The sequence below is a fragment of the Mustela erminea genome, chromosome 7, assembly GCF_009829155.1.
Source record: "Mustela erminea isolate mMusErm1 chromosome 7, mMusErm1.Pri, whole genome shotgun sequence".
Classification (NCBI taxonomy): Eukaryota; Metazoa; Chordata; class Mammalia; order Carnivora; family Mustelidae; genus Mustela; species Mustela erminea.
The window spans coordinates 70994952-71017423 of NC_045620.1; the positions used below are offsets into that span (position 1 = coordinate 70994952).

The window sequence follows — 22472 nt, forward strand, 5'->3', positions numbered from 1 at the left end:
CCCTCTTTGTCGTCTTCTCTCTCTCTCTCTCTCATGTCCTTCGTTTCTACAAATGCTATTTCCTCTGCCTGGGTAATCTTTGCCCCTACAAACCTAACGCTAGTCAATTCCTTAAGCCTCCTAATCCATTCTCAAATTTCAAAGTAAGTAAATATTATTTCTTCAGGCCTTGCCTACAATGCCCCCTCCTTTCCCCAATCACATGCATGTACACACATACACAACACAGGCATACACACACACACATCCCTAGGATGAAAAGCATAGCAAAAGGAAGAGGAGAGAATTCCTATTGGTTCAGTTCTAAACATCTTTCATTAGAAAAGGAATTTATTTGGAAGTCAACAGAGTTATGCCCATGTTATGGCATTAAGGTGTTTTTTGATACCACAGACCCAACTTCTATAAAAATTAAACTAAGGATTAAAAATAAAACTAAGGATTTTCTACGTGGATTTTTGAATTTTCCTTTTTTCATATTTTGTATTTGCCACTGCAGGCACCTCCAAACATTCAATGATAGAAGCAATAATTGAGAACACAAGAACCCTGAATTTTGTCACTTGCAAATTCAAGATAAAAAGTCTTGCAAGATTTGGCACTTGATTATCCAATAAATGTTCATTTAAGAAGTGATTCCAGAAGCCATTTGAGCATTTGGAGTTTTTTATGCCCAACTATAATGATTAATTAGCTCCTTCTGATTTGTATATGATGTGAAACAGAAATAATAACAGAATTTCTTTTACCCTAAAGACAGAAATGCAGCAAATCTTCAGTATTTCTTAGTTTTATTTCCCTTGGTGAGGGATGAAAGGAGTGTTCCAGCAAGTAAAGAGTACAGAAAACATGATAAATTACCTGACCGTCCATCTCTTTGGAAGTCCACATGATACCATTCTCCATCATTCACCTTCTTCTGTAGGGCTTTGATTTTTATCGTACCTGACCCCATGTCCAAGAGGAGGTAGAGGTGGCCATCTAGCATCTCAATAGCAAAGAAGTCAACCTTTATCATCTGAGGGTGCTTGGCGTCTTTTTGGTGTCTTGGTTTGCCATGGCTAAATAAAATGAGGCCATTTGGCTCTGTTGTGCGGAAATCAAATGATATGGAGCCCGTTTTCTTTGCATTCCATTTAGGCAAAGAGATGAAAGACTCTGGGGTTTCAAAGGTGATTGGGTCCAAAGTTGCAACATTCTCACATTTAAATGCCACCACTCCGTGGATCTTCATCTTAGGGTCTCCTTGCTTGGCAAGTCGAGATAATTCCAGCCTTACATCGTTATTTTTATATACAACCTGTGGGCAGAGGATAGCAGTGAGAAATCAGGCCCATATATTAATATTTAGAACTTGTCTTCAGTTCATGTGACTTGCAACACATGTTTGCAACACAAGTAACACAATGTTTAGCACATTTGATATATAAGATAGCTTATATAAATTCAAGTATCAACTCATTAAACAGTAACCACTCCAACCTAATTTCACTCAAATAATGTCTGTACACATATCCACACTGGTTGTAGATGTCCCAAATAATTTGAATGTAGCTGATTACAGTTTTCGTTATTTCAAGCATGTATAAACTCAAACTTATATATTTGCTTTTGTTGTTGGTTATTATACTTTGTTTGTTAAATGTAAAGGTATTTCCGTTTTCCCACTACTAAAGTATTTGAAATAAGATATTTTGTATAACTGTTCCCTAAAATATAGGATCTGGTCTATGGTCTATATAGCTACAATGGGTATAAACTTTGTAAGATAATCACAAGTTGAGATAGAAAGCATCCAGACTTTTCTCAGAAAAATCATAAAATAGAACTAAAATGCAGAAGCTCTCTTTTCCTCATGGCCTACATTAACAACTGTTTGAGTTAATGATGGGTAGCTTTGGAACAATGTTGGCTCTAAATCCATTCAACCTGTATTACTTGTGTTCCATTTTACTTTAAAGTATACAAATGAGGAACAAAGTTTGTCCCGTACTCTCATTTCCCAAGGCACTTCATCCAAAGTGGCTAGGTGGTTCTGACTGCTTGTTCATAATCCTATGGCTTTTTGGACTCCAAACGGCGCACTGGACAAATCCACTGGCAGCGCTCCCAATATTGTGTATCTGCTATCACATCACCTTAATAAACTTGAAGCCATTCTGACATAAAGATAAAGAGAGACCATACCCTGCCTCTGTAAAATGCCTACCATGCATAGTTACATTTCCAAAATACATATTTCATACTGACTTAAGAATAAATTAGCTATCTTTGTCCAGAGAACTATCTAAAATATTTTAAGACGCCATTCAAAAGTTCATAGCAGCCAACCCTGACAGGTTTGAAATTTATTTATATTTATATAATAGGGGAAAAAAAAAGACAGCCTGTGTCTGATTAGTGCTTTAAAGTGCTATAAAGTTAACTGGTCAATACAGCAAACCTATAGCAAAACCTAACTAAGACGACAGTGTGGCTAATAAATTTCATGATATGACTTGTTAATGAATACTGTTATTTTTCAGTGGTTAAGAGTGTAGGCTCTAGTATCAGACTCTCTGAGTTCAAATTCCAGTGCTAGCATTGCCTAAATGCATGATCTCTCCAAGCCATTTTTTTTTTCTCTTTTAGGGAGATAACACCTTACAAGATGGTTGTAATTATTAAAGAAAATGAATGTAAGTGAGAGAATCTACATAAAGGCAATCAATCCAATGCCAGGCACATTGTGAGATTTTCAATAAATACCAACTACATCAAACTACTTGATAATAAATATCATCTCTTCATCATCTGGTAGAGACAGAAATAATGTAAACTAATTCATTTTAAGGAAATGCTTAGAAATTAAGCACACACATATAATAGGTTTTTTATAGCTGATTTGTGCCAAGCAAAGAAGTCACATCTTTTCATTACTAGTCCTGGTGTTTCAGTTTATCTTTATCTCAAAGGGAGGATTATTATAAAGAATACCATATCCATTATTCTTTGAGCAAATATGTATAATGGTTTAATAAGCAAATACTGACAACAAAAGAAAAAAAATGAACTTAGGCAATAACAAAAGGGAATTAGATTAATTCTTAAGTATACTTTCTTGAAGAGTGAAAGAGCTACTAAGTCTTGGGAAAATTGACTTAGGAGTATCTTTCTTTGGGGATCTTTAGAAGTGGATAAAATGGTTTCCGTGGATGAGTTTCCAAGTTTTATAACCTCTCACCATGACTTTCAAGCTAACCAAGCCTCTGTTTTTTGTTTTTTTTTTTTACTTTCCCTGATGATTTATACTTCCTTATTTGGAGATTCCCTTGACAAAAATATTGATCAGGAATAAGGATAGTATTCTCTGACCCAATTGATGCAGATGATAATGTTGACCTATGCTAACACATTGCCCATGAAATAGAAGCATCGCAATAGTCAGGTGTTTCTGACATGAGTAAGTATGTAGAAGGTTGGGTATATTGCCTCATGAGTCCAATACCAGCTACAAAAAAGTTGAGGGATATAGGGTTAGAGTAATTCTAGGTAAGGATTTTAGCGAGTGATTTATAACCTCATGAGTAAGTTGGAGCCCTGGCGAAAAGGAGGTTTAAGAAAATGGAGAAAAAAAGTAGGGATTCCTTTGATCAGATTACTTAGGTTTAGCCAGGCACACACACACTGCCTCCATGCCTGTCCCCACCCCTGGAATTAAAAAAAAAAAAGTCTCCACCAGAATTTATGCTTTGTACAGACAGGGTTCTTGCTCACTATAGTCAACCATCAAGATCAGTGTCTGGCACAAAGCAGACACTCAGTAAATATTTGCTGAGAATTGAATAAAATTCTTTATTCCCTTTTTTTAACCTAGTTTCAGATTATAGACATTAAGAATATTTACAAATGTAGTTATGGAAAGCAGAATGTCATATTGCGACTAATCTCACAAACCGGCTACTATTTTTAGTTTTTTTCTTTAGAAAAATGTGGGAGCTGCTGTGTGTATTCAGTTATAAACGGCAAGATGGCTGGTGTATTGGAAAACTTTACTTGCAAACTCATATTGGGGGGTTTAAATTACTTTTAGAATGAAAAACACCTGAGTTAAAATTCTCCAGAGGTAGAGTCATTTTCCTAGAAGAACTATCCTGAGGAGAAGTGTGATGTACTTTTTTTCCTTCTCATTTTGTATTCTTTGAAAGGCAACTCCAGAAGACAGAAAAGCAATTTTGGATAGGCAGGCTGATAGCTCTTACAACTACACTACTACTTCATCTGACCCAGATTTCATAATCACCCTACTTTTCCAAAGTTAGATGTACTCTTCAAATGACCTGAATATAGTTCAATTATAATAATAAGTAGACAGCAAGCACTCCCAATCTTTTAAAAATTCACATGTAAGCTATTTTTTTGTTTCTTTCTGAGATAATATGATTCTGAATGACTTATGATTATTCACGTATCTTTTTTTTTTTAAAGATTTTATTTATTTATTTATTTTACAGAGTGAGAGAGATCAGAAATAGGCAGAGAGAGAGGGGAAGCAGGCTCCCAGCTGAGCAGAGAGCCAGATGTGGGACTTGATCACAGGACCCTGGGATCATGACCTGAGCCGAAGGCAAAGGCTTAACCCACTGAGCCACTCAGGTGCCCTCATGTATCTTTTTTATTTATGTCAAAAGTTGTAATTTATTCAATAGTTTCAACTTTCAAAAATATCTTTATACTTTACAATTAGTGATAGTATCATTGCCTACTCATTTGGGTCTGTTCATAAAATTAAGATTTTGAGGGGATATTGATTTTTCCTTTTTTTGTTTTTTTGAAGAGTAATTCACAATGTTGAATTTCATTTCTCTGCTTCATGGGCTTAAATCATAAATCCCAAAGGGATAAAAACATGAAAGAGATGAGGTGTTTTCATTTTTTGTCATCTATATATTTTTTTAAATATCCCTGACACTGAAATGTGCAAGAACAGGAGCAATATGTCTGTATTTTTATATATTACTAGGCTTGAATTTTGAGGTAGATAGTCACTGAGTATTTTATTGGATCTTCATATTAGTCCTAAAAGGCAAGAGAAATAAACAGGTGGAAAAAAAATAAGTTTGAGAGTATAGACAAAGCCTAATCACAAAGCTCTTATCTAAGTCAACTCGCTTAAACTCTCTACTTCTCAGTTGCTTAATTTCTAAATATATATATATATATATATATATATATGGAAAACCAGGTCTTATATATCACTCCTTGAGCTTTCTCCCCCTTATTCTATGTGATTTGGGACAAAGGTAAAATACGTCCTTTGAACGTCTTTTATAAAAAATGTCCTTCTCCATCAGAAAGGATGAATACCCAACTTTTATAGCAACATGGACGGGACTGGAAGAGATTATGCTGAGTGAAATAAGTCAAGCAGAGAGAGTCAATTATCATATGGTTTCACTTATTTGTGGAGCATAACAAATAGCATGGAGGACATGGGGACTTAGAGTGGAGAAGGGAGTTGGGGGAAATTGGAAGGGGAGGTGAACCATGAGAGACTATGGACTCTGAAAAACAATCTGAGGGTTTTGAAGGGACGGGGGGTGGGAGGTTGGGGTACCAGGTGGTGGGTATTATAGAGGGCACGGATTGCATGGAGCACGGGGTGTGGTGCAAAAATAATGAATACTGTTATGCTGGAAATAAATTAAAAAAAAAAATGTCCTTCTCTATCGTCTGGCTTTTTCTGGTTGTGGTTTTGATGTCAGGATACTGCTCTCTATTCTGAAACACTAATCCATTCGGTAAAGAGAATGTTCACTACATCTTTAGGTACACAGACATACATCAAGGATTCTATCTATCTAAGGTTTGTACAGATGGTACTGAAGAACTGGTGGCTGAGAGATAAAGCCCTTTCCACAGGAAGTGGGAGTGTGTGAAACACACGCATCAGTAGAAAGCATTTGCTACTCAAATAATGACTTTTTTGTTGTTATAAATAAATGTTTCAGCTTAGAAATCTTCATGAGGCTCTTGAATTCATTAACATGCATTGATCAAGGCTTTTCATATCTTAACGGGGAGAGTACACATGTAAAGTCAAATCGTGATTCAGGGATCCAGGCTCAGTCGTGACCTCCCTGTGATCACGAATGGCTTATTCTAATCTGAGTCTTGGTTCTCTTCCATTCTTGGGAATAATAATAAGTAAGGGCTAAGAATCTGGCTCTAGAGATTTCAAAGAGAATTGCAGCTCACCCACTCGCAGTCCTGTGACCTCGTTCAAGTCTTTCAACCTCACAGAGGCTCATTTATCTGTACAATGGAGTAATCCTATCTACCACATTAGGGGTATTGTCAATAATAAATTATATTTCAGTGGAAGTGCTAACAATAGGGCCTGGCATAGAAGAAGGGCCCAGGAGAATATCAGCTGTTCTCCTTAGTGTTATCATAAGTAACTAAGTTACTTAACATAACATAAGTTATTATTCTGGGAGCGAATGAATGGACTTGTTACAAAGGTAACAGTTAACATGGTACAAAGTAAAAGTAGTAGGCTGCTCAGTGTTTTACAGTAATTAACAGGGCTGCGACCAGCAGGATCAGAGAGATCAAAGCTGACAGGGGCTTCTTTTTGTATCCTGGCATGTATTTTGCAGTTTGCAGCCTTTCTCTACAGCTGAGGGTTCCTAACCAGAACACATACATAGGAGGCTAGCCAGCCTGGGGCTTTTACTTTCATTCATAAGAGAACTTCCATGGCATCAGAAATCAACGAAACCACCACTACCAGTGCAACAAGAATCAGCTAAGAGTTCTTGAGTGTTTATTTTCTGTCAGACCCCATTAAAAGAAATTTATATGTTTTATGTGTTTGCTCCTCATAAGCATCCTAGCAGATAGAAAACATTATCCTCCTTTATCAGCAAATATGTGGAGGCACATAGCTCGCTGAATGCTTTCTATTCTGAAAATGTCAAATACTGTGAAGAGCTAATGATGCTAACTTCAAACTTCGTCTCAGGAAATTTCACTTATAGTTTTCGTTTAGAGTATCATTTATACTTTTTGATAACAGTGGCTAAGCAAAAGATTCACAAACAGCTATCTGTCACTGTGCAAAAGGATGATCTTGCTCTGGGTTACATATCTTTCCTTCTAATTGTCCTACTAAAATCCCTCTAAATGAATCAAATATCGTAACAGAGCAGGAGAGTGTTTTCCTGTGCTTTATTGATTAAAATGCCTCGTCAGGGGCTCCTGGGTGGCTCAGTCAGTTATGTGTTTGCCTTCCGCTCAGGTCATGATTCCAGGGTCTTAGGATGGAGTCCCACGTCAGGCTCCCTGCTCAGTGGGGAGCCTTTTTCTCCCTCTCCTTCTGCCACTCTCCCTGCTTATACTCTCTCCTTCTTTAATAAATAAATAAAATAAAAATCTTTAAAAGAAAGTCTCTTCAAATCCAGTTTAAGTAATGGGGCTATTTCTGTTTCCAGAACTATAGTGTAGTTTTCCAACAGGCATGTCTTCTGAAAATATATAATATTAGGATATATATAAAATAAAATATTAGAATTAAAATGTTAGGATAAACCAGTATTTAAACCAGTTAGGATAAACCAGAAATTCATAATTTCTCATGAATATTTGTTATTGGTGTATTTATCTGTAATGTGTAAACTATATACATTATACATTACCTAATATAAATGTGTTTATATACAATAGGTCAAACCTGCTAAAATTGATGTCCAGAAAAATTTTACACATATATTAGAATATATAATACATCTCTAGATGGAGAAGCAGATAATACATATGTATATATACCGTATATACACCAAAATACAAATATACATACAATAATAACATTTAATAATTTAATAATTTCAGAAATTAGATGCTCTTGGTTAAAAAACACAGATGGTCTTACTCATTTGGAATGAAAAATGTCTTGGCCTAAAAACAAATATCAGCACTTATAAGCTTGGCTCAGAAGGGCTACAACCAAAAAAATAAAAAAAGAAAAAGAAAAAGATAAAAGGATTCTTTTATTATTAGAAAAGGTAGAAAATTAAACAGATTTTCTCCAGTGTTCCTGCCACCATGAAAAGACAATTATAAGAGCAGAGTAGAGGCAAAGTGGTCGCTTAAAAATAAAAAAAATCATTGCACTCATTATTGTCCTATCTTCCACCCAAGGTCAAGTTTTCAATGCTGTTCACTTTCTTATACTGAGAGCTTAGCACAGAATGTGCTTATAATAAAAAGGTGAAAAAAAAGTTCATTGAACTTAACTGAGGGACTGACGGGATTTTAGCTTTCCTGAGAACATCACACCACAGAAGGTTTCATCTATGCCTTGAATATGCCCACCTGAGGCAAATGTGTGTCCAGCTGCAGAGATTCATGGGCTGGGCGTGAGTCAGAGAAGGGGAGGCCAATAGGAAATGCACAAGCCCTGTTCAAAGTAGCCCAGTGCCACCGTAAAAACAATACCTAGCATTCAGAAAATCTGGTTTGAAAGAGAGTTACATAAGGAATTTTGAAAGGTAAGAAGGTTGGTTTTTTGGGGGGTGGGGTGGGAAACAGCAGAGTTTGTGTTTCTTTTTTTTCCCCATAATCTGATACTATCCAGAGATTATGTGCAGATAAAATTTTCAACTAAATTGCAACTTTCCCCATTAATTAATAAATAAATAAACTAATTAGGAAATGTAAAAACAGACTACAAAAACATCGTTTCTCAGTAAAGGCATATGACTTATTAATTTCAAGCCCCAAAATTAAGTTGAAATTTGGGAAGGACACAAAATGACAATTTTTTAAAAGCAATGTGGAGAAAGAAATCTTTTTGCTTCCTTCCAATTAAACATGATCAACTACATCTTATCCATGAAAAGAAGGAAAAACAAAAGAAAACACCCTCTCGCTTTGCCCTTCCTTCATTCTACCATCAGTGAAGGGCCTAAAGTTATCTAGACAACCTTGGCACCATCTGTACAAGTCAGCCGTGGGAGCAAATAGGCTGTGTTGTCCCGGGGCTAACAGCTCAATTTAATGAAGCTTTCAGTGGAATCTGGGTGTGTGAAGACTTGAGTTCCACCCCATAAGAATGTCTATTTCTCACAAATTGAAGATTCAGTAATTCAGTCATGCCCTTGTGTGTGTGGGGGTGGGGGCGGGATTGGAAAAATGAACCTATTTCAGTTAACATGAGATTTGAGATGTCCATTTTTGAAAAGTAAAAAGCTGAAAGCTAGATCAATTCTTCCGTTTTCAGATGAGGAAACGGAGGCTCAGATAAGCAAAGGGGCAGTCTCAGTTGGTATCAAGCTCTGCTCATGAGCAAGTATTGAGGATTTCGGGGTTCTGTTCTTTTTTGACTCTGTCCAAAAACAAACAAATGGAATGATGAACCACTGAGCCATCTCTAGCACAGGCGCAGCACAGGAGAGGCCCTAGAGCAATTACAAATGAAGAGCAGCCGCCTTTTCAGCAACATGGCAGAAAAGGAACCATAACTGATTTAAAAGCAGTTCTTTCTTAAAAATTGTGATAGCTTCACAATAAGCTGACATTCAAATATAAAAATAAAATTCCTAAGGGGGAAAAATCTTGCAGTTATTTCCCCCACTAACAGCACTGACAAAGACACTGGAAAAGTTAACTAGAAACAATAAACTTGCAATGTTTACTGCTATTTTGCACCTAAGTGATGAAGATATTTTCAGCTTCAGTCCTTCATGATCTTGCAGAATGTGACACACCGTAAATTAGGGTTTAAACTTCTATTCCAAGCTGGCAGATGCTGCTAATAAGGACGATACATGTCTGCTTTATCCCAAAACTTTTAAAATCCTCTACCAGTCCCAATGAGAAACAAGAGGTCGCTTATTATTCTTTTTTTTTTTTTTTAAGGGAACCTACACTACCATGAAACAAGAATGGTTATCTTTGAACTGATTATAACAAAATAGTAGCATCAAATGTTATGTCTGATTTAACCAGTTCATGTTCTTTTGTACTCCCAGGCTCATGAGCTCAGTAAAGTTTCCCCATCATCTAATTTTACATTTTTCTAAAGCCCTTCACTATAGTATATACGATACCATCTAGTATGTGGACGTCCACAGTATGCATGGATGTATGACTATATACAAAATACCATATACTAACTATATAGTCGGTCTTTCTTCATTGATTTACCATGACTTGCTGTATGTCATTTGGATATGCCAAAGTTTTACCATTTCATTCTACTATCACTTTTTGATTGTGCTCATCACTCTTTAGCTTAGAACGTCCTCCCCCAAAAGAGATTTGACAAACATATCGTTATGTACAATATTTATTACTTAACTTTTTAGATGTTTCTGTGTGTGTATGTAACTTTATAATCTTTTTGAAAATATCTTATTTTCTTTGAGGATGAAAATCCAAATTGAGTCCTCTGCCCAGCTAGTTACTTATTTGAGCTAGCACATTTTTTGAATAATTTCTTTTTTCTACTGATTTGTAAAGCCTACCGCATTTTTAAATTCTTCCATATACTGTATAAGTTTCTGTTCCTGAGTATCCTATTGTTTTCTCCCTTTCTTTCATCCAGTTCCACTTCATTTAATTATCATATCTCTATAATGTGTTCCAAGATATGTTAAGTCTCTCCTACTAAGCTATTTACATTAATTATTCTAATAATGTTTATACTTTGCATCATATGATTTTGTTTTCTGCATAAATAAGATAAATATATATAATGGAATTATTCTGGTTGCTCTGATTTAACTTTCTAAAATGTAGATAACTAAAGTTGGTGGCAAATTATTCATTCAAACTCACTTAAAGAGTTTTTTTTTTTCTTTTAGAGAGAGGGAGTCTGTGCACATGTGCAAGCCAGGGAAAAGGGGAACGGGCAGAGGGAGAGATGAGAACCTCAAGTATGCTCCACAGCCAGCACAGAGCCAAACATGGGACTTAATCTTAGACCCTGAGACCATGACCTGAGCTGAAATCAGGAGTCAGACGCTTAACAGACTGAGCCACCCAGGCACCCTAAAGAGACTTTTGAATAGCAAAAGGAAATTATACCTTGCTTAGAATTACATTCCTGTTATAATTATTTGTAAAACTATCATCCATAAGTGATTATAATGATTTTGACCTTAACACATCTGGCCTCATGCCAGAAAATTGTATTATTTTTTACTTAGAGAATAGCGACACTATTCTCTAAGAGAAAAAGAGACTACAGAGAAAAATAAATTTAGGGAAAAATGAATTTATAAGCACACCAATTCTGTTTCAATAATCACAAGGTCGGTAGAGTTCCTTGCAGTAAAATGGTAGGAGTGGGAGGCCAGCCTGTTGGAGAGATCCGGAGGACAGGCTGAATGACTCTCAGGGCAGGGGAGAGTCCAGCACACTCCCCTTTACTGTGGCTGTCCTCAAGAGGCTGCTTGCCTGAGGACACACAGCTCATGTCTGGCTACTCAGTGGTGGACAATACAGAATCTAAATGTCTTTTTTCCAGACCTGGGAATAAACTGTAAAATTTTTTGTTTGTTTTCTTTGCATGGGATGATAATTAAGTTTCCTTCAGCAGTAAAAGCCTGACAACTCTATTAAGCCCTGTTGACTTGAGATTTCAAGATCAGATTATCAAATTTGTGATTACTCACACTGTATCAATCCCCTCTCTTGCCTTGGCTGCCAGCCGTTTCTTCTTGACCACCCCCCTACCTGAGCACACACAAGGAAACAGGGAAGCTGATCTTTAAGACTAATGGGGCCGGGCACCTGGGTGGCTCAGTGGGTTAGGCCGCTGCCTTCGGCTCGGGTCATGATCTCAGGGTCCTGGGATCGAGTCCCGCGTCGGGCTCTCTGCTCAGCGGGGAGCCTGCTTCCTCCTCTCTCTCTGCCTGCCTCTCTGCCTACTTGTGATCTCTCTCTCTGTCAAATAAATAAATAAAATCTTAAAAAAAAAAAAAAGACTAATGGGGCCAATGCTGCTGTTTTTCCCATCCACAATGAAGTTATTTTACAAAATAGAAGTTGTATGTAAATGTGGCCCATAATTTTAATATTATCTGAAGGCAATGCGTTATATGATACGTAAGTATAGATACAGATATGAATATAGATTCAAACAGCCTGAGGTTTGAGTTCCTGCTCTGCTACTTAACTACAGTGTCTTGGGAAAATTCCTGAGTTTCTCTGAAGTAGTTTCCCCCTTTTCAAATCAAGTTAACACTTATTTTGTAGTATTATTTAAGCACATACCGTGCTAAGTGCTTGCTCTTGGGCACTGAGTAAAGAGTAGCCATTACTGTTACTGTTATGATCTTAAATGTATAAGAGAGGAATGCTGGTCATTTAAATAAATAAGTGGCTTCTCTAAAAAGTAAAGAAGCATGCTTTGTAGTAATTACTCACCCTCCAATCTCCATGTTTACATGATTAATTCCTTAATTTCAGAACTAGATTCCTTATCTCCCATGAATTTGGATCGTGAAAGATTTTGTCTACTAAACAAAAGGTATTCATTAAGGAATACTTTGTAATCTTAAATTTATCAGAGGCATAATGAGATTACCTCTATAATCACACTGAGTTGGTAGAACTCCAGCCTGATGCCAATAGCTGTTTTATTTAGATTATGCTAAGAGTGTGTAAGTATGTAGCCCTGCCTAGATTTGATGAAATACTGAGCATACATAACTGTCCTTCATTTCTAATTTCAAGGACCCTAAAAAGTATAGAGACTCTAGGTTGTGAACTGTTATTTTTCAATTATGGCTGCTCAGCCCTGAGATATTTCTTCTTAATGCATTCTTTAATTATTTCCTTTGGAAGGTCCCTAGTGCTTCAAATGTCAGATGGGTTGAGCCTTTTGCCAAGGGTTGCTTAGTTAACTGTTTATTTAATGAATGGGGTTTTATGTGCTGCTGAATTTCTCATGGCACCGTTAGGAAATTCTTGGCAGAATTTAAATTGGAGAACTGAGAAACATATTGGCTCTACGGAAGCTCAATCAGCTCCCAGGCAGGAGCAGAGCCTCTGCCAAGGAAAATACGCTAAAATAAAAAATGCCAACACCAAACTCGCACACAATGCAAGGAAAACTGACTTTGGTGTCTAGGATAAAATGAATGCCGGATTCAAGTATCTCAGGTGGCCTATGAACAGAAGTGAGGAAAATGCTTCCCAGTTTCGGGAGAGAAACAGAAACGAAATCCCTTTGCTTTGGAGGATGACAATGGGCTTAAATGTCTTGCTTGGGATACTCAATTAGCTGCTAAGATAAATAAAATGGAGTCTTATGTAATTTCTCACACGGCTCTTCCTTAAGGAGATGAATCTCAACCTATCTTTATGTTATCGAAAGATATAATCATTCATTTTACCTAAGAAATAATAATTGCCAAAAAAAAGAATAAATGTATTTTTCTAAAAAAAAAAAAAAAAAAAAGCTGCAGCAGCAATGACTGAACATCCAAGTACAAACATCCAGATGGCTATATTTTAAAATGATTTGGCCAAGAACCTAGATATTGTATAAGTAACAATTATCAGGTATGTTTTCTTTAAGGATGGGGTGAAGAGGAAAAAAAAAAGGCCCTGAAAATGTTATACAGGCTCTGAAAAGTCCCTAATCCACCAAAAGACTATTTATTTATTTATTATTATAATTATTATTTTTATTTAGTAGTACTAGAAAATGAGGAGGGAATCAGAGTTTTTTAAAAACTAAACACAACTTTGAGAAAATAAGGATGAGAATGTATTTTTCAGTAATGTAAGATGGAAAGCACTAACTAGTCTGTTTGCCGTTGCTATATGAATCCAGTCTTGTGCAGAAGGAAGGCCTGTTGCAGTCATCTTCTCCTGGGTATCATTGTCATCAGCTCCTTCTTTCAATTCTATGCACCCTGCCAGCCCATGTCCCAACCCCATTCTTTCTCTGGAAGAGCAGTTTCCTGAGTTAGCCTAGCTCTCTCTCTCTATTGATTTACTGGAGGCTCCCTACATCTTGGGTGATCAGAGGCCTGGCTAGCTCCCTGGGTTCCTGTCTGTTTGGTGCCATTTTCTCACATAATTCAAAAATTAAGAGGGCTGGGCTCATCAGCATGTAAATGCTAATCTGATGCTAGGTTGGCCACCTCTCAGGTAGCTAAATGGACACATGTGTTCTCTTCTTCAGGCCTAATTGCTTGGCTGTCATCTATCCTGGCTCAGGACTGTACCACTCCCCCAGCAGACAGTTCACTGGGTTTGATCATCTATACCCACTTGTTACTAATTAACTTGATTGGCTATCATGTTCCTTGATATATATTAATAGGAATTGTAATAGCACCAATAGCCAATCATTAAGCACCTTCTATGGGTCCCATGCATGTTTAGCTCCATTACATAAACTCTTATTTCTAATAATTTTTATCTCCATACCAAGGTTCAGAGAATTTAAGTATCTGTCCAAATCACATAACTACTAGATGACAGAACAGTAATTCAACTCAACATTTATCTGATTAGATTACAAACTCATAGATGCGGTTTTTAGTTCATGTTCCTAAGCATGTCATGGGATATTGGCTGAATTCCTGTTTATTTAGCCAGCACAGATCCTGGCATATTTTCTCAACCTCGTCATCAATAAGTAAGAGGATATTTATTCTTCTATGATCTGGCTCCTTTGCCTGGGTGGGATTCTCTTAACACTACTGGTTAAAGAAAAAAAAAATCCTCTCTGGTTCCATACTATTCTTTTCATCTCTTGATTTCAGGATAACAATATTCCCATGGCTCTCCTAGGATACTTTGGTGTCACACTCTGTGCTCATTTCACTCTGAAGACCAAATTACCTGGCCATGTTATCAAGTGAATGCAAAACTTGTTTTGACTTCGAAGAATTCCTTAAACTAAGGGTTTCTAAGTTAGCTTCTAAGTGGAAAACAAAAATGAGATTTAGCATGAACAGGAATGACATTTTAGGGGTCAATTTCCAGGGTCTAGATTTAGTTTTGGCTGCCACAGACTGTCGCGCTCTCCCTGCCCGCAGAGATGACGCAACACACACACAGGTCAATGCACAAGCTCTTGTTTATTCCCTCGTAGATCTTTCTCCTCCCCTCTCCTTCTTTCTCCTTCTTCTTTCTCCTTCCTTCTTCCTTCCCCTGCGGGGAAGTTCCCTTGCCTTATATAGGGCATAACAGCCAATTACAAGGGTGTTCACGTGAACAGGGAGTATACAGCCAATCACAGGGGTGTTCACGTGAACAGGGAATATACAGCCAATCACAGGGCTGTTCACGTGGAGGTATCTGGGGCTCGCAGGCAGTGGCGGGACACGGTGCTCATGTGACGAGCAGGAAGTCACGTGTGGCCAGGGCGGATATTTTTCAGGCTGTCCGTGCTGCTCGGGCTATGTAGCCGGCGCCATCTTAAGGGCGCGACGCCGACAACAGACCCCCTGAGTCAGCATAGATTTGAGACTTTTTTTTTTCCATGATAACAGGTGAAGTCCAGTAAAGCAGGACCAGGACTAGGATAAAATACGTGAAGTGAGTGAGGTACTCCCTTGGGGGGAGGGGAAAGTACTAAAAATTCAGTAATCAAGAAAAATAATATTTCAATGCAATTTTTTAAATCAATGCCAAAAAATCCTATGGTGAATGAAATATGAAATATCAAAACTTTAAATAAAATAGAATCAGTATTACTGGTTATTCCTTTTGCCTCAGACTCCAATATGGTACAGCACCACAATATAGTATTTTTGTAGGATTAAGGAGCCCGAATTTGTTGAAAATCTTTTTGTTAGAACAAGTACTAGTAACTAGAAGTATTTGGGGCTAGGGATGGTGAAGGATAGCCATCACCAGAGATCATTAAAATTAGAACTAGAATACACTATTAATTTTTAAGGTGTACTGATCATTAGTAAAACCACTTTTACCTAAACGATAATGATAGCAAACAGTTATAGAGTGCTTAGTCAGACTTAGTCAGACTCTGTCCTCAGGATAACCTGTCAAGGTAGAACAAGAAGCCCGGGGCACATTCCTTAGACTACAATGTCTATGGAGCTGTGCACAGTGACTCTGGCAAAGTTGCAGTACCCATTCTACAGATAAGCAAACTGACGCATACAGTAAGTGGAAGGACCAATTTTTAAACCTGGGCAGTCTGAATCCAGGGTCCTTGCTCTTAACAGCATTATAAAAACAAGCCAAGCCCCTCAACGACCAAATAATCTTGCTTATGTCAACCTCAACCCTTTTTCCTCCACGACCTTACATGGCAGTTAACTTTCACAATAATCATGAACCCAAGAATACAGATGATGGGGGGATGAACTTTTACAGACACTAGTCAAAATTTCAAGGCCTGAATATACACACACACACACACCTATATCAAATTCAATGACTTGTCATTGAAATCACCTTGAGAGTCAATCCTATTGACTTGAGAACTACAATAGATCTCCATCATCCCCCATCACTCTACAGGTGAACTGTACACACTCAACTACCCACTCAAGATATTTTTACAAAATTGTGATGAATAACTAAAAATTAATTCAGTAGCTCACAGGCACTGAAAGTCCAATAAAATCCATTCCCTTAGCCTCTGCCACTGCTGATAAACTAACTCCTACAGGTGCACAGTTAGTGTTCTTACATTAAAGAATTATCAAAATGAAATATAATAATTATATATATATATATAAATTTCATCCCCATGTTCAACAGCACTATAATTATATGATGTTACTAGAGCACTGTAAAGGATTACAAACAAAAAGATAAATAATCCAGAATAAAGCCTTTATATCATGACTAATACATGGGTCCTTTTCAGTAATCACTGTCACCAATTCATGCTGTTCATATATGTGGATTTCTGATTATCTGGTTTACTAGTAAATGAGGCAAAAAACAAAAGCTTCAACAGCCTTACTGTAGAATATCTACTATTTTTTTAAAGATTTTTTTTAAATGTATTTATGACAGAGGGAGAGATCACAAATAGGCAGAGAGGCAGGTAAAGAGGCGGGGGAGTGGGGGAAGCAGCTCCCCACTGAGCAGAGAATCTGACTCGGGGCTCCATCCCAGGACCCTGGATCATGACCCGAGCCGAAGGCAGAGGCTTAACCCACTAAGCCACCCAGGTGCCCCTAGAATATCTACTATTGATGTATTTTTAGGCCTATAATAAACCAGTATCAGAGTAGAAGAATCTTTGAGGAGCAAAAAAATGTAAGCTTGGCTCTTGGGAAAATGTTATTCCAGAGAGGAAAAAGGGTTAGGACATGGGCTGGGAGCAGAGTATTAAGAGGGAGACTCAAAAGCAGAAAAACCCATAAGCAGAAGATAAAATGCCTTTCTTCTACACAAAAATCTGGGTGTTTCTAGAGTACTGGTAAGTAGGTTGGTGCTATTCATCATACATTGCTAACAGAGATTTAGAATTCCATTTACAATTAATTTCTTGTAAATGTTGTGAATCCAATTGTCTTTGGTTCCTTCTTCCTCATGTTACAGTGTCACTGAAGAAAAACCTTACTTTTACTGGATTCAGGGGTGTTTTCATTCATAGATCCCTTATTCGTGTACCCTCTCTATGAGACGTTATTTGAGTTTTTTGCTCTGCTCCGTGGTTGACTTGCAGAAAGCAACAAGCAGCCCTGGCAGCTGGGCTATACATGCGATCCACAGGTCATGAAAAGAAACAGATACAAATGTGGGTAGATTAAAGTAAACTCATCCAAACCAGAAGAAAAACCACTAATGGGAATGCAGGACCAGAGATGGGAGGCTGAGAAGTATTCTTTTTATATATCATTATTATTGTATACCTATTTTATGACAGATTTATGATGCAACACTTTTCATGATGTCCATACAATGCTGACTCTTACTAAATAAAGACTCAAAGTGCTCCTAAGGACCCTGGAAATGGTTTTATTTTGAAATCAAAGTGTTTTCTATAGCCCGGTCACCTTCCTTTTTGAATCAGAAAGAAGTGTGTATTCTAAGACCACACTTCATGGTAGGAAGATGTAAATATCTCCATATTTGTTGAATAAATACTGATGGAAAAACATTGGTAATGATAATGATAATAATGTAATTGTTTTTTCCTGGCATTTCTTCCTAAATGAGGGCACTAGTGGTAATACTTTTTATCTTGTGATACATACCAGCAAGCAAACAAAAAGTAAGGGAAGTGGGGATTAAAGAAGGGGTCTGGACAGTCACTCATCAATTATAATGTGCACCCATTTTTTACCAGGTCGCAAGAAATCACTTATCAAATAAAGACTCTCTCCTTTGAGAAGCAGGTCTACGTTTAAATCCAAAATTACAATGTCTACACTGGAGCAAAATATAAATATCTGCTGGTCATAGCTTTAGCTATAAACCTTAGGATCCATTTTGTAAAGAATCTAGTTGACACCAGGAAGCCTCTAAAGGAGATACAAGTTTAAATCACCACAATATAAAATGTTTCCCAGAGTGATACTTAAGAGAAGCACAACTCTAATAGCTGATTACTTCGAAAAGGTAAATTATAAATACCATTGAGAAGATTAGGTTTGCACAGGGAAGGAAACCCAATCAATAAATTAGAAATTTGGAGAAAACTGTATGAAGTCTTCCAGGTCATGAGAGGGCTAAGAAAGAAGTGTCCCATAGATTCTTAGATTCAGTGGAGATAAAATTTGTTAGAGATTAAGCCTGTATAGTTTTATCCTTTGTAATCTTAAGTCTTAACTGTCCCAGTGTATTTTTGTCTAAAGTAATATCTTTTCTTGTTTTCTCTTGATTCCTTGACCCACTAAGTTTATGGCTGCACACATTTGAGAAATGTGCAGTCCTGTTCAGTTTTGAGTCTGATAACTTTTTTTAAAGTCTGCAATGAGGTCATAAAATGAGCATTTATATTTTTGTTTGTTTGTAAAAGCTACAATTTTCGAGAGGAAAATCAAAATCTAAAAGGATTTGATCTTTCAGATCTTAGAGCACTTTAACATTTCACTGCAGAGTAGGAGGTGAACCACTGAGCATACCACAAAGCACAAATAACTTCCTGCCACACAGGAAAAAACAAAGACCATTCAGATGCTTGGAGGGAGGAGCTTAGAAAGAGGGGAAAATAAGGGTGGGGAAAATAAGCCTGGGTGATTCAGTGGGTTAAGCCTCTGCCTTCAGCTCAGGTCATGATCTCAGGGTCCTGGGATCAAGCTGCACATTGGGCATTCCGCTCAGTGGGGAGCCTGCTTCCGACCCCCTGCCCCTTCCTCTCTGCTTACTTGTGATCTCTGTCTGTCAAATAAATAAATAAAATCTAAAAAGAAAAAAAAAAAAAAGAGGGGAAAATAAATGAAAAAGGAGGCAGACAGATAGTCTCATCTCATTACCGGACTTGAACCTTAAGAAGATCAAACAGCCAAATATAACTGGAGAACTCAGAAGATACTGGTGCTGCAGCCGTACTCCTCTAGGGAAACCGAAAGTCTCTCAGAGAAGCCCCGATTTCAAGCTTGGTGCTCTACTTCACCAACACCAGGAAAAGAGAGGGCAAGGGCAGAGAGAGATATACTAGAGAAGTCCCAAAGACCGCAGGAGATTGTAGAGAAGTTCCTGAGATCTCCAGGTGGACCTAAAGACAGTAAGAGAACCAAGAGTCCAGAAAAGCCCTGGACACCAGACAAGAAAACTCTTGGAATCTTGTACCCAAAGGCAAACACAAAATCCTCCATTCTGAAGGATCTACATCAACAGAGTGCCCAAAAGATGAGCCAAGGCCACCTATGTCTCAGTCCACAAAAGAATGCCTAGAGCCTAGACTCAGGGAGGCCAGAGATAATCCCCAGGAAAGCCTTCATACCAGAAACCTCTCCCCCAGGTGTTGGGGATGGTGGAAAATGAAATTCCCCCTTCAGAGGCAGGAAAAAAAAAAAAAAAACTCTGATAGAGAATATGAAATCTTAATTGAACATTTACTTAAAAGAAATATTTTTAAACAAGACAAATATGAGTAACCAAGAATTGGAAATTTTTTGCATCACTTACCCTCAGAGTATGAACAACAGAAATGGGAAGTTAAAACAAGATTAGTACTACAAAAAAAAAAAAAACAAGACAATTTTTCCCTGCATAACTTCCCTAAATTTTATAATCTTTTTATATCTTTCCACTCCCATCCTATTACAGTAGTAATAAGGCTGTCTGTATAGTGAAAGCTTTGTGATGCTTAAAATATGTGGTCAACTCCAGACAGGTAATAAAGATGATGCTTTGCTAAATTCTGTGGCCAGAAATCTTTTCCAAAGTACTCTGGACAAAAAGAATATAATTATACTGATACACACACACACACACACACACACACACTTTTAATAGATTTTATTTATTTATTTGACAGAGATCACAAGTAGGCAGAGAAGGAAGCAGAGGGAGAGAGGAAGGGAAGCAGGCTCCCCACTGAGCAGAGAGCCTGATGTGGGGCTCAAACCCAGGACCCTGAGATCATGACCTGAGCTGAAAGCAGAGGCTTTAATCCACCCAGGTGCCCCTATATATATATATTTTAATATAAGGATCTTTCTTGTCTGATCTGGCTTTTTCTGCTTCCACAAGCATATTTCTTCTATAAAAATAGACTTATTTAGCCCATCTCTTATAAGGGTGATATTATTCATTCCATAGTTAATGAGAACAGTAAGAGCTACCACTGATGAATGCCTAGTGTCAGTAGGCACTGAAGCCATTTTCACTAATTATATATCAATTCTCCATGTTTTTGTATCCTCATTTACAGTAATCAAAGCTCAGAGAGTTTAAGTAACTTTCCCAAAGTCACACAGTTAGTAAAAGCTCATTCCATTATATCACACTAAATTCCAACAAATGAGTTCTAAGGAATGAATGGATCCTGACAACCTCTGAGAAATGGAGAGATCTGTGGAAACAAAAGGCTAATTTTCTTTTTCTCTATCCAACATTTGTCTTCAAAATGATTCATTTTCTCAGTAGACAGAACCTACTGGGCACTGGAATGAGTTTCAACATCTTCTAAGACTTGGTTCTAGTTTCAACACTGCCATTAATTGTGTAAATTTGGGTAAGGACATTTTCATTTTTCTCATTTGGTCAACAGGAAGTAACAACAATCTTATTTCCTTCTCAGCCTTACAAGTATTTCTAGCCTTGTCTTAATTGTAATGGAAGTAGATAATAGGCAAAAGAACTTAAGTTCTTTTAGGTGAGAAGTGTGAATCACGCAGAGTTGTGTGGTAGTGGTAATTTTTGACTTGGTTTGTGGGAAATAGAAGCATCCTAAAAGTTATAAGTTTAGTTATTAGATAATAAGAGAAAATTTAGGACATTTAGAGGCTCATGATTACATATAATTATATTTTTGTCCATGTCACAATCAGATAAAGGTTAGTAATGAGCTGCTCATTGGAGATGGATCCTCCCAAAGGATATAAAACTGAGTAATTTCAAAAAACGTGATGGAGAAGTCAGGTTTCCTTGACAATATGTGTTTCTCACCTGCATAATAATAATAGCTACCATTTATTGTTTATTTTCTTTGTACCAAGCATTATACAAAGACCTTTGTAGGGGTATTCTCATTTCATATTTTTCTCTGATAGCTCCATATAGTAAGTACTAGTATCATCCCCATTTCACAGATAAAAGGAACCAAGAGTTAGAAAACTAAAGTGGCTTGTCCCAAACAAGCCACAAAGTGCCTAGGAACTGGAAGGGAGACTGGAACCGAGATAATGTGGCTCCACAACACTTACTCCTAGTTCCTAACTCCTGTCTATTACACTGCCCCTTGGCTATGAAAATGTGTAAACTACAAAGGAAAAAGACTGGGTACACAATGATGCAAAAGCTACTTTTGGAAATTATGGGAAAGAAATAATTTTGAAATTATGGGGAAGAAATAATCTTCTCAACTCCATCACTCAAACTGCACACACAAAACATGGCTGGTCTTGAGGCCATGGGCCAAGTGCAAGGATTAACTTTCCCAGTAAACTCTTCCAGTTCATCCTGGAGGTACAAAGACAACACCCACTGCTCTTGTAAGTCTAGCAGCAAGTGGCATCTATCTATCTATCTCCTTATAGTATCATATAAAAAATATATGTACTATTAAAATTTCTTTTGCTATTTGTATTGTTGAATATGCAAAACAGTCTAAAAATTATCCTAGTGTGTGTACAAAGCATTGGGATTTAAAAGGCCTTAGACTGCTGATAGAAGATCTATAAGAAGAGCTCACCTCTACTTCTCTTCTAGTGTGTCAATAAACAAATACCAAGAAAGAGATTAGAAACCCTCTGTGTGTTAAATGTCAGTAAAAGGGAGCTGTAATGTAAAATGGCATCTAACCAACAGAAATACAATAAATTGATGGACAACTTATAAGCTCACTTAAACTGTCAAATGACCATAAG

At 37.2% G+C, this 22472-nt stretch overlaps 1 protein-coding gene across 27 annotated transcripts in view; it reads right to left on the reverse strand.

Annotated features, from left to right (window-relative positions):
• Nucleotides 1-22472, reverse strand: part of NRXN1 (neurexin 1) — a 1166070-nt gene that overhangs the window by 653103 nt on the left and 490495 nt on the right. For all 27 annotated transcript variants that reach the window (XM_032352097.1, XM_032352096.1, XM_032352106.1 and 24 more), the window contains one exon: nt 862-1300. In XM_032352097.1, the coding sequence (XP_032207988.1) occupies nt 862-1300 (439 nt within the window). The remainder of the gene's footprint in view (nt 1-861; nt 1301-22472) is intronic.